Source organism: Balaenoptera musculus, chromosome 20 (genome assembly GCF_009873245.2).
Source record: "Balaenoptera musculus isolate JJ_BM4_2016_0621 chromosome 20, mBalMus1.pri.v3, whole genome shotgun sequence".
Lineage (NCBI taxonomy): Eukaryota > Metazoa > Chordata > Mammalia > Artiodactyla > Balaenopteridae > Balaenoptera > Balaenoptera musculus.
In genome coordinates, this window is record NC_045804.1 from 7,132,149 (window position 1) to 7,143,713 (window position 11,565).

General features: G+C 49.9%; 2 protein-coding genes across 6 annotated transcripts in view; one reads left to right on the forward strand and one right to left on the reverse strand.

Moving 5' to 3' along the window:
* The window catches only part of NUP85 (nucleoporin 85), a 29,056-nt gene extending 21,182 nt beyond the window's left edge, over window positions 1–7,874 (forward strand). The window contains exons 12-19 of one of the 2 annotated variants that reach the window (XM_036836083.1): window positions 3,815–3,898; window positions 4,055–4,120; window positions 4,309–4,460; window positions 5,210–5,327; window positions 5,432–5,532; window positions 6,719–6,870; window positions 7,203–7,304; window positions 7,693–7,874. In XM_036836083.1, coding sequence (XP_036691978.1) covers window positions 3,815–3,898; window positions 4,055–4,120; window positions 4,309–4,460; window positions 5,210–5,327; window positions 5,432–5,532; window positions 6,719–6,870; window positions 7,203–7,304; window positions 7,693–7,794 — 877 coding nt within the window. In that variant the 3' untranslated portion in view covers window positions 7,795–7,874. Of the gene's footprint in view, window positions 1–3,814; window positions 3,899–4,054; window positions 4,121–4,308; window positions 4,461–5,209; window positions 5,328–5,431; window positions 5,533–6,718; window positions 6,871–7,202; window positions 7,305–7,677 lie in introns of both variants that reach the window. The other variant, XM_036836084.1, reaches the window with a different exon arrangement.
* Window positions 7,875–7,981: 107 nt separating this feature from the next.
* The window catches only part of GGA3 (golgi associated, gamma adaptin ear containing, ARF binding protein 3), a 16,264-nt gene continuing 12,680 nt past the window's right edge, over window positions 7,982–11,565 (reverse strand). For 2 of the 4 annotated variants that reach the window (XM_036836079.1, XM_036836081.1), the window contains 5 exons: window positions 11,449–11,565; window positions 11,010–11,233; window positions 10,526–10,695; window positions 10,285–10,395; window positions 8,255–10,045 (listed from right to left, as the gene is read on the reverse strand). The exon at window positions 11,449–11,565 is cut by the window's right edge and continues 179 nt beyond it. In XM_036836079.1, the coding sequence (XP_036691974.1) occupies window positions 9,935–10,045; window positions 10,285–10,395; window positions 10,526–10,695; window positions 11,010–11,233; window positions 11,449–11,565 (733 nt within the window). In that variant the 3' untranslated portion in view covers window positions 8,255–9,934. Of the gene's footprint in view, window positions 8,234–8,254; window positions 10,046–10,284; window positions 10,396–10,525; window positions 10,696–11,009; window positions 11,234–11,448 lie in introns of those variants that run through there. The other 2 variants (XM_036836080.1, XR_005017728.1) reach the window with 2 other exon arrangements.

An 11,565-nucleotide genomic window follows, 5' to 3' on the forward strand; every position in this document is an offset into this window, starting at 1 on the left:
TTAAGCACTAACCAGTCTATTGGTAAGTCCTATTAGCTCAACTTGAAAACATATCTTGGGGCTCCTCTGGTGGCACAGTGGTTAAGAATCCGCCTGCCAATGCAGGGGATATGCGGTTCAAGCCCTGGTCTGGAAAGATCCCACGTACCGCAGAGCAACTAAGCCCGTGCGCCACAACTGCTGGGCCTGCGCTCTAGAGCCCGTGAGCCACAACTACCGAGCCCACGTGCCACAGCTACTGAAACCCCCGCACCTAGAGTCCATGCTCCGTAACAAGAGAAGCCACTGCAGTGAGAAGCTGGCACCACAACAAAGAGTAGCCCCTGCTCGCGGCAACTAGAGAAAGCCCACACGCAGCAACGAACACCCAACGCAGCCAAAAATAAATAAATAAATAAGTAAGTAAGTAAGTAAATAAATTTATAAAAAAAACCCAAACAACATATCTCACAACCAGCTACTTCTCGCTCCCTCCCCAGCCACTGGCATGGCCCAGCCCCATCACTGTTACCCTAAACTGTTTTTTTAAAAAAATAAATTTATTTATTTATTTTTGGCTGCGTTGGGTCTTCGTTGCTGCGTGCGGGCTTCCTCTAGATGTGGCGAGCGGGGGCTACTCTTGGTTGTGGTGCAGTGGCTTCTCTCGTCGTGGAGCACGGGCTTCAGTAGTTGTGGCACGTGGGCTCAGTAGTTGTGGCTCGTGGGCTCCAGAGCGCAGGCTCACTAGTTGCGGCGCACGGGCCTAGTTGTTACGCGGCATGTGTGATCTTCCGGGGCCAGGGGTTGAACCTGTGTATCCTGCCTTGGCAGGTGGATTCCTAACCACTGTGCCACCGGGGAAGCCCTTCCCTGAACCATTAACAGGTGGCCCCTTACTGGCTTCCCACCATCACCTGTCTCTGTACTGTCCGTTATCACAGAAGAGCCTAAGTGATCTTTTAAAACTTAAACCATGCCATTCTCCTGTTCACTGTCCCTGTGATTTCTCATCACAAGGCCCTAAGTGAGCTGGCCTCCACCTGTCTTGAAGTTTGAGTCACACGGGCTTCATTTTGAAGTGGGAACAAGACAAGCTTACTTGCCACTGCTGAGCCTTCACACTGGCTATTTCCTCTATTTCAGGAATGCTCCTTTCCCTTGTCTTCCTCTGGCAGGTTCCTTCTCATCCTTCAGCCCTCTGTTCAGACAACCCTCATGACTAATTTTCTATAGAGAACTTATTCTGGGAGGGGTGGGGGATGTGCGTGATTTTATATGTGAGGAGGCAGCTTGTTTTTACATCTTCTCAGTATACACTTTCTCACCTTATATGATATTTTATTCTTAGGACTGGTCATTTCTGATTTCATCTATTATATTTGAATTTGTCATAACTCTGAAGATAGCTTCAGAATCTCAAAGCACTGTATTGACCATTATAATTCCTTCCCTTTGACAATGAAGCCGAAGTTAAAAGAAATGAAGTGGTCAGTCATTGAGTAGCAGGACTGGATTTGAACCAATTTGCAGTGCTTTCCTATGGACACAGCTATGCTTTTCAGCATGTCCGTAGTTGTTGGTAAGCAGTTTAAGTAGAGGACAAGTTATGTGTTAACTTCAAGCTCAGGTTTACTGTTTTTTTATTTATATAGAGTACTGTTCAAAAATACTCTTTTTAAAGCAGTTTATATCTATTTTACCACTTTTTTCTTAAAACAGTCCAGGTAGGCAAGAGGTAAAATTACTTCCATTTTATAGATGAAAGGGATACAGAGAGGTAAGTGACTGGCTGAAAGGGCAGCCTGGAGTTCCAGTTGTCACACTTTGTTAAATCGCTCTCTAGTAAATGAAATAACAGTATTTTAAACTTTTAAATTATTGGGACTTCCCTGGTGGCGCAGTGGTTAAGACTCCACGCTGCCAATGCCGGGGGCCCAGGTTCGATTCCTGGTCAGGGACCTAGATCCTACATGCATGCCGCAACTAAGACCTGGCGCAACCAAGCAAAAAAAAAACTTGATACACAAAGGACCTATGATGAAATTAGAACAGTTAAGAGAAAAAACATCCATTGAGTCAGGGTTTGTTTAGGGGGCTGTCATAAAGAGATATCGTGTTTATTGGGACTCTTGTCTAAAAAGGACAAAATCAAGAAGGAACGCAGCAGAGTTACAAAATTATGAAAGTCATCGTTAAAGGCAATCCTGGACCAAGGAAGCACCCTATAAGAATTTGAGCAAAGGGGGTTCCCTGTCGGCCTAGTGGTTAGGGTTCTGGGCTTTCACTGGGTTCACTCCCTGGTCGGGGAACTGGGATCCTTCAAGCGGAGAGGCGCAGGCAGCAGCAACAACAGAACCGCGTCGGCGCGCGATGCTCGGTATAGCCTGCAGCGGACGTGCAGAGCTTCGTGTTCGAAGGTGGTAGTAGAAATACAAGCGCTTTTGAAAATTGGCGTAGCTGTTTGAATGTCAGATACATATGCATAGCTGTTAGTAAAGTTGGAATATATCTAATATATGAAAGAAATTTAGGGAGGCCAAATGACATTCCATAATGATGGAATTCTGGAGCAGATGAAGTATCATAGTATCCGTATCCCTAAGATGAAGGCAAAAGTTTTAAACATTTATCCAGTAATTCAGTGTAAACCAATCCCCATTCTTTTTATATCCTGAAAGCAGAATTGTTTACCTTAGTGAATGATTACACCTGGGACAGTGTAGTTGCCTTAGTCTGCTCCCTCCACTTTACTTGGGGTTGATCTTGCCTTACAGAAAGAAACCATTAAAGTTTCTTTTCCCTCTCCCAAGATTTTAATAGTCAAGCATTATATACAGATACAGGAAGGCCTACACCAAGTAACAAATGAAAAATATAACTCAAAATGATGTATGCACACTGACAGTAAGTGCATAGTATACTCTACACAAAATGACGCTAGAGAGTTTACAGAAGTTGATGATGTAAAAAATTTAATCAGACCTTTAGAGGGCCCTAGGAAATGTCATTTCTAACAAGGGCTACAGATGATTCTAGGTTTCGATTAAAATGTGGTTTGGGGAAGGACTTCTGACTTTTCATTATGTGTCAGATTACATATCCAATAAAATCAAATTACAAATCATGTAACCGAACAAAAAATAATTTCTTTATACAAAGTAGTAATAGATAACAAAGTATTAATAGATAACACAAGATGGTTTTTAAAGTGACATCCTATATATAGTTGTGTCCATAAAGTACACTAATCAAAACTATGAAACAAAAATTAACAGCAAATTCCAATGCAAAAGAAGATGTTCTTTTGAATTCCATGTTTCATTAAGAATCAAAACCCACCAATCTTTCAGTCCTTTTCTATTTTTTTATTCTCCTCCCCCCCCCCCCCCACCGGCTGCATGGCATGGCATGCGGGATCTTAGTTCCCCGACCAGGGATTGAACCCGTGCCCCCTGCTTTGGAAGTGCGGAGTCTTAACCACTGGACCGCCAGGGAAGTCCCTTTCAGTCCTTTTCTTATATGTTATTCTGTGTCCGCAATTTCTATATCTAATTGGGTTCCTGGATTTTATTTCATTTTCTGTGTGACATTCTCCATTGAAAAGTATCATTGGCTGCTGCTTTGGGGGTTGAATGTCCTTCTCAGTGTCTGTTACTAGTCCCCACCTGGTGGGCAGAAACTTCTCACTCTGTGCTCCCAAACAGATTCCAGCTTGCCTCTGTCCCTGCCATCGTTTTTAAGCAAAAGACACGTGGGGTTCCTGCTTACACTCCACTCATGTGGGCCATGCCCTCTCATCCTGACTTTGCGTCTTGCCTTGTGTCTGAACCTGTAGCATCGCCCTGAGCAACTGGTGGTTTGTGGCCCATCTGACAGACCTGCTGGATCACTGCAAACTCCTCCAGTCGCACAACCTCTAGTAAGTACGCCTTGGCCACGCCAACCCTCTTCTTGCCGCCATCCACGCTCTTGAGGGTGGGTTGAACCGAGTGCCTAGAAGGGAGGTTGGGCTGCCGAAGGGGGCCCTGAATAGAGCAGGCCCAGAGTCTTGGTCCCGTGTTATGTTTTATTCCAGCTTTGGATCCAACATGAGAGAGTTCCTCTTGCTGGAATATGCCTCAGGACTCTTTGCTCATCACAGGTAGGACGGCCCCAAGGGCGTGGGGTGGCAGTGGGTGCTCTTCAGCAGGCAGCTGCTGCCAGTGGAGCTGGGACTGTGTTCTCTCCCGTCTGGTTCCCTGAAGGCTGCACGGTCTGGGGGAGGAGCCGCCTTGGGTGCTAATTCCCAAGCCCCAGGCCCTCACGTCTGTCCTCCTCGGACCTGTGCAGCCTGTGGCAGCTGGGGGTGGATTACTTTGACCACTGCCCTGAGCTGGGCCGAGTGTCCTTGGAGCTGCACATTGAGCGGATCCCTCTGAGCACAGAGCAGAAAGCCCTCAAGGTGCTGCGGGTTTGCGAGCAGCGGCAGATGACTGAGCAAGGTGAGTTGGCCCTCCTCCCAGCATACCCTCTATGCTCATGCCGTGTGAGCCAGACTGGAGAGCGTCTGGGCACTGGGTGCCAGGAGGTAAACCAAAACGCAGGAAAATCATTGCGGAGGGACAGAGAGCTAGGGATCCGTTGGGACCTAGAAGCAGTCGAGCCCATTGCCTGGTTGTAAAGGTCCTGACCCACTTCTCTCACACGTTTGCCAGAGGTCAGGCTGGGGCAGGTGCGAGGTGACTCGTCCCAGGTGGGTTGCAGTTGCTGGCTAAGGCTGGCTGGGAGGGGAAGCAGGACCGGAGGTGGCCCGGGGAGAGCACGGGAAGGAACGATGCTGATGGTGGCCCCTTCTCCGCTCCCTCACTGTCGAATGATAAAAACCTAAGTTGTTGTTCTTCCCAGAGGTAATTGCATGTTTATGACCGTCTCTGAAAGCATACAGCATTCGAGACCCAAAGGATGGTAGGATTTTCAGCATGTGGACAGATAATGGAGGCGCTGATCTGTGGGGAGCAATACAAAGATTTTTACCACCCCTGAAATGAAACCCACTCACAAAGCCAGTCCTGCCAGGAGACAATTTATAAACCTCAAAGTTCCTAGTTCTGCGGGCCAAACTGTATTTGCAGCCTACAGAGAAGCCGTGTAAAGCTCAGAGGAGGTGGGAAGCTGCTCCTTTCCCAGCAGGGTTCAGGAATGGAGTGATTTGTAGGGTGAAAGTTTCGTCTTTACTGTTTTCCCTGCAAAGTTCGCAGCATTTGTAAGATCTTGGCCATGAAAGCTGTCCGCAACAATCGCCTGGGCTCTGCCCTCTCTTGGAGCATTCGAGCCAAAGATGCCGCCTTTGCCACGCTGGTCTCAGACAGGTGGGCTCAATCTGTGTGTGCTTCCTGGGTACTGCCTGGGCAGTTGGGAGGCTGAGGAGGTGGGCCTGGGACTGCTGCTCTGATCTCTGGGCCGGGCCTTGTAGGTTCCTCAGGGATTATTGTGAGCGAGGCTGCTTTTCTGATTTGGATCTCATTGACAACCTGGGGCCAGCCATGATGCTCAGCGATCGACTGACGTTCCTGGGTGAGTCTCTCTGGGCTCTGTCCCCTGGACCTTCGGCACAGGTGGACGGTTATGGAGATTGGAGGGACTGTTCTAGGCTTCTCCAGTCTAAAACACATGGAACCCTGTGTACCAGTCTCTGCAAAAGATATTGTTTGGTAACGTTTTATTTTCTGGTAATTTCAGGCTTAGAAGTTGTGAAAGTAGTGTAAAGAATAAGGAACTCCCATACACACTTTATCCAGATTCACCAGTTATTTATACTTTGCCTCATTTGTTTTATTCTCTCAGTCAGGTTTTTGGGGGAACAGTCGGAAAATAAGTTGGAGATTTATATGGAGACTTTCTCCATAAATACCTGAGCATGCATTGCTTAAGAATAAGAACATTCTCTTATTTAACCACAGTTATGAAAATCAGGAGGTTCAGCGCTGATATAATACTCTCATCTAATCCATATTCTGATTCCATCAGTTGTCCCAATAATGTCCTTTATTTGTGTCTAGGTTCATGAATTTAGTTTTCATGTCTCATTAGTGCCTCTGCCTTTCTTGGTGCTTCCTTAATCTTGACATTTTTGAAGAGTCAGTTCAGCTCTCTTGTAGAATGTTCTCACTTGGGGTTTATCCATGAGCAGCCTCGGATTATATATTTGGGCAGGAATTCCACTGAGGTGATGTGTCCTCCTCAGTGTTGTCCCCTTATTGGTGGAGTTCACCTTGGTCACTTGGTTAAAGATTTTCCCTCTAACAATTTGTGGAGGGATACTTTGGGATTATTTAAATGTCTTGTTTCTTTTTTTTTTTTTTTTTAATGTCTTGTTTCTCATCAAACTTTGACCCACTGGTTTTAGTAACTACTGGTGATTTTCTGACTGCCAGTCCTTGTGTTTCATAGTTGGCATTCCACTGTATGGCAGGCTTCCTCTTGGTCCCCGTTTATTCTTTCATTTACATCAGTAATGGCCTTACGGGTTATTTTATTCAATCTGTTATAATTCATGACTCTTGTTTATATTGATGCTTATATTCTCCCAGGTTTGGCTCTCTGGAACCCCTTTTAAGAGTGTATTTTGAATCCTTTTGGTCTTATTGGCCCGTGAGCTTGGAGGCCACTCTGGAAGAATTTCCTTGCTCTGTGGAAAGGCTGGTCTGGGGTCTCTTTTGTTTAGGGTCAGAGGTGACTTAGTGTGCTCTGTTCTCAACAGGAAAGTACCGCGAGTTCCACCGGTTATATGGGGAGAAGCGTTTTGTTGATGCTGCTTCTCTTCTCCTGTCATTGATGACGTCCCAGATTGCCCCCCGGTCTTTCTGGATGACACTACTAACAGATGCCTTGCCCCTTTTGGAACAGAAACAGGTACAGGTTGAGTCCACAGTGATTTTCTTCTGTGCGTGTGTGCGTGCATGCGTGCGTATTCCCCTATAGCGCCCACTCTGGAAATCCGTATCTACACAAGAAAAACTACTTAATTTGAAATGTGGCATCTGTCTACTGACAGTGCTCAGCCCAGGACCCTGACAGGAGCTGGGAGTGAGAATGGGGGTCTGCTCTACCCTCCCAGGGCTGCATACAGAAAGCACACTTCTCCAAGTGAGATACAAGAAAGGCTGTCTCAGCTTGAGCCCATGCCCAAACCACTGCGGGCTTTGGCTGGGGAGCAGCTAAGCGAAGCAGCGTCTCTCTCCTAGGTGATTTTTTCAGCAGAGCAAACATACGAGCTGATGAGATGTCTGGAGGACTTGACCTCAGAAAGACCAGTGCGTGGAGAGCCTGATGCCCAGCAACTCCAGGTCAGCTGAGCTTTTCCAGTTTGTTGGTAGCACAGTGGAGATGAGAAAAGGCTCCTTCTAGCTCAGGTGTACCCCCCACCCCCGAGATGTTGGCCCCTTACAAACTCACATGCCTCTTAAGATATCTCTTAACCTGTAACTGTGACACACCGACTTCTTTTAGGAGAAAATGGGGTGATTCTAGTGTTCTCGTCCCTGTTTTTTCTTTCCTGTCGGTCAGTCAGTCAGAGCGGTCCTTTGCATGCAGCTCCATCTCTTGTATTAAGAACTTGCTGGAAGATACTACTGAATGTTACATGCTGTCTATCTGCCTTTGGATTAGACAGTCTTGGGAACTATAAAGAACGTAAACTTCCTGCTGTGCCTCATGCAGGCTTTTTGCTTTTAGGATGATGATGTAGAGACCACCAAGGTGGAAATGCTGAGACTTGCTCTTGCACGAAATCTTGCTCGGTCAATTATAAAAGAAGGCTCATTGGAAGGTTCCTGAGGCCGGCTCCAACATGTTATCTTTGTAAGGCAATGTATATACATTTTTAAAATAATAAATGTTTTCTTTTGCAAATATAAGGCAAGTTCTTATAGAACTTAACAGTTCTTACATCTAGGGAGTTTTCATCTACCACCACTGTAAACCTGAGGTAGCTGTCTTCTTAGAGAAAAAGCCACCCCCAGAAGTTACGGTGAATGCAGCGCCCTCCTGCTTGTAAGTAGAAATTTGAACAAGAGCATTCAGTGGTTTACTTGTGCTTCTGAAATTTGGCTTCACCTCACAATCATCTGTTAACTTTCCGGTTATCTTCTTTAAAAAAGAAAACGGTCTAGGAACCTTACCTTTCAGCAACAACCTCAGGTGATGCCAGCATATCCACCTGTCTACATTTGGAATTCGTAAGTGGCACCTTCCCCCGCGCTGGGGTGATTGGTGTCTGTATTGGAAGGATTCCAAATAGGGCGAAAATGGTTTTATTTAACATGCAGCAAAACAAGGGCAGCAGTTGATATATCCAGTACAGTGTTTTGTCACAAAGCAGTGACCTCAATAGTAACGAGTAACACTCATAAATAATTTTAAAGTCTAAAGCTTATCGTAAAGGTACATTTCCACGTAGTCGTCCCACAGACCTTCCCAGGGCTTCAGCAGCCCCTCTCTGGAAAGCTCTTCAACTTACTCCTTAAGTAGTGAAATTGATTCACTTTTGACTGTCCTAGTGAAGCAGTGAAACCTGCTTGCCAACAGTGGGAGGGAAGGGGAGATGACCTCTATATTGATAGAGCAAGGAAGCCTGGCAAGGAGCAGGGAGGGGTCAGGGAACATGGTTTGTGCCACCTTTCCCCAGAGATGGGTCTGAGCCTGTCCAGCTGAGCTCAGGTGAGCTGTGTGCTCATTCCCCAGCTGGTGATTCTCTCTCTCCTGTTGCCCTGTGAGGCCTAGAGCCCCTGGCCCAGTCGCATCTAGTGGGTGGAGCAGCTTGGGATGAGCACTGTCGAAGCAATAGGGTCTGGTGACTCGATTCAAGCAAGGCCCCTAATCTCACCACCTCCAGACCCAACATCTTGCTGACAGTGCCCCTGGGCGGCTGGGGACAGGGTTTCTGGGCAGCAGGTATGGACATAAACCTAGTGCAACGTGTCTGACCCTGAGGCCTCCTGTTCCCGATCATGTGCCACACCACAGGCCATCTGGTGGGAGGCGGGGAGGCCGAAGCAGGAGGACACAGGGCGCTGGGAGTCGTTCTCCCCTTCAGAGGCGTGAAGGGCAGGACAGCAGTTTATTTCATGCGGAGCAAGAGGTAGTGAGTGAGTAGGATGGCCTGCTCCCGTAGCAGGAGGCACACTTTTCCCAGAAAGTGCTGAGGACCTGCTTCCGGAGAAGGAGAAACACTGCTTCTCTTCCATCTTCCTTCCTTCCTATCTGCAGTTTAGGCTGCCATGAGGCCAAGTTCTACTGTTTCTAATAAATAGCTTGAGTTCCTTGTCCTACTGCAATGTCCATAGGACACAGCCTGCCACCACCAGGGACAAGCACACAACTCATCATCCAGTGGCCACTCCAGGATGATGCTGCCCATGGAGGGCAGGGTTGGAGATCTGGCAGCACACCAACTCCTTACTCTGGGCCCCGGGCCGTTCAGGACCATTGGGCTTTGCCCACCTCCATGGAGATGGGAGCAGGAGCCTGCCAAGGGGAAGCACGGAGTAGCAATGGGGAGCTGAGACCTCTGGGGATGTGGGGACGTGGTCCTTGAGGGAGGGCCCTGAGTCTGTCTTTGGAGACCTCCCCCTATGTGGCATCAGAGGACGCCAGCACAAGGGGAAAAACCTACTCCAGCCCTGGATCCATGTTCCCAGGGCAGGGGTGCAGAGTCTGGGGCCACTCCCCACCCCTGATGCACGTGGCCACTTCAAGTCACACAGGTAGATAAAAACAGGTCCTTTTAGGGGGCCAAAGGAGGAGAGATCATCACAGCAGCAGCTCGGCTCCTGGCAGCAATGCCCAGGCCCCCTGTTCCACGTCAAGGCTCTTAAGCACTGCAGTCAGGACGTGGAGAAGGACTGGACCTGGAGAGCCTCCCGTCTCAGGGCAGCCTGCCTGGGCTCCAAAGTGCAGATGACAGTGTCCTCTGGGGTCATAGGTTCCCCCACTGCTCCACAGGAGGGAACTGGTCCACCTCACCCACCTCCGTGCTCAGCTGCTCCCCCAAGGCGAAGGTCAGCCTGTACCGAAGCCTCGCCTTCTCCTGCGGCAGAGGGGCAGCGTGTGAGACGCTCTCGTCTGTGATACCCTTGGGGCCCTTTCTGTGCTGCGGGACAGGCCCTGCTCCTACCACCTCGTCCTCACTCAGCCACTGAACCAGGGTAGAGAAGGGACGCAGGTTAATGGCTGTGGTATCACAACACCCCAGGTTGGGAGGTGATATTCCCGAGCCCTAACCTGGGGCAGCCAGGGCTTTAGGCTGAGATCCCCAGTCTAGCTCACCTTCAGTGGATTGGCCAGCAGCATGACCTGGGTGATGGCTGCAGGTGGCTGGATGGGGCTAAACGGAGAGAGTTCTGTCCCAGAGGGTGGCTGCAACTTCACTTTCATTGACTAAAGAGAAAGAGAGAGAAACTCCTTTGAAGAGACTGTAGGTGCCCCTGAGATGGAACTGGGATTGGACGCAGTGGGTGCAAGGTACAGGTGAATTCTTCCTCTAAAGGCTCCAGGAAGCCGGGGGTACCTTGGGCACTGCAGCCTGCAGCACGATGCTCTTGATAGGCAAGGGAGCCGTGTTCAGCATGGACACTACCACCACCAGCACGTCAGGCCGTCCTGGAGGACACTCCTTGGCAAAATGGAAGAGGATGCGGAAGCCATTTTTATCATAGGCTGTCACAGGAAGGGCGCTGCCTGTAAGAAGGGGGCACGTGAGTGTGGAAGGAGAGGAAGGCTGAAGACAGCCAGCAGAGCACCGCAGCCACGCGCGAGGGCACGGCGACCCTGTGACAGAGGCTCCCAGGAGTCTGGGGAAGAACTTCTGCAGGACCTCCTGAGAGCGCATGCTGGGAACAAGCACAGGCCGAGACAGCGGTTAGGTGGGCCACGTGCGGCTCTAAGGGACGCCGGCCCGGAGAGCCTGTACCCTCCCACCCCTCTCACGTCCCCCACAACGCTGCAAGTTGTGAGCCCCACCTCCCCTCTCGCCCCAAGCCTCCAACACCTACTAGGCTTGATAGACTCCAGGGGGACGTGGACACTGGTCAGGGAGAGCTCGGGCCCCTGCATGGGGCTGCCCTGGGACTGGAAGGCAGGTGGCTGGAAGAGAGGGCTGCCGGGCCCCGTGGAGAAGGGGAGGAGAGGTCTAGCTGAGGCGCTGGTGGGGAGCAGAGGGGAGGCGGCAGCGCCAGCGAAGAAGCCGGAGGAGACGGGTTTCACCAGGCCTGAGGTCCTGGGAGGCAGGAAGGAGGACAGGGCACGTCGGAGACCAGGCAGAGCTGCTGGGCTGCCCCTCACTGAGGCCTCCCAGGCTAGAGCCGCTTCCTCCCCTCCCTAGCTTCCAGATTCCAGACTTAGAGGGAACACCCACGACCCCTCCGGAGCTGCCTCTGGCTCTGCCACGCCCGGGCCCGCCCTCCCCACCAGCCCCTCTCTCCCACTCATTACGCTTTGGCCTCTTCTAGAAGCTGATCAAGGGCGTCCAGCTGGCGCAGGGTGCTGTCGCCCAAAGCTGAACCATGGTGCCCGGGGGCCGCGGGCTCAGCCTTGGGGGCCAAAGCTGGG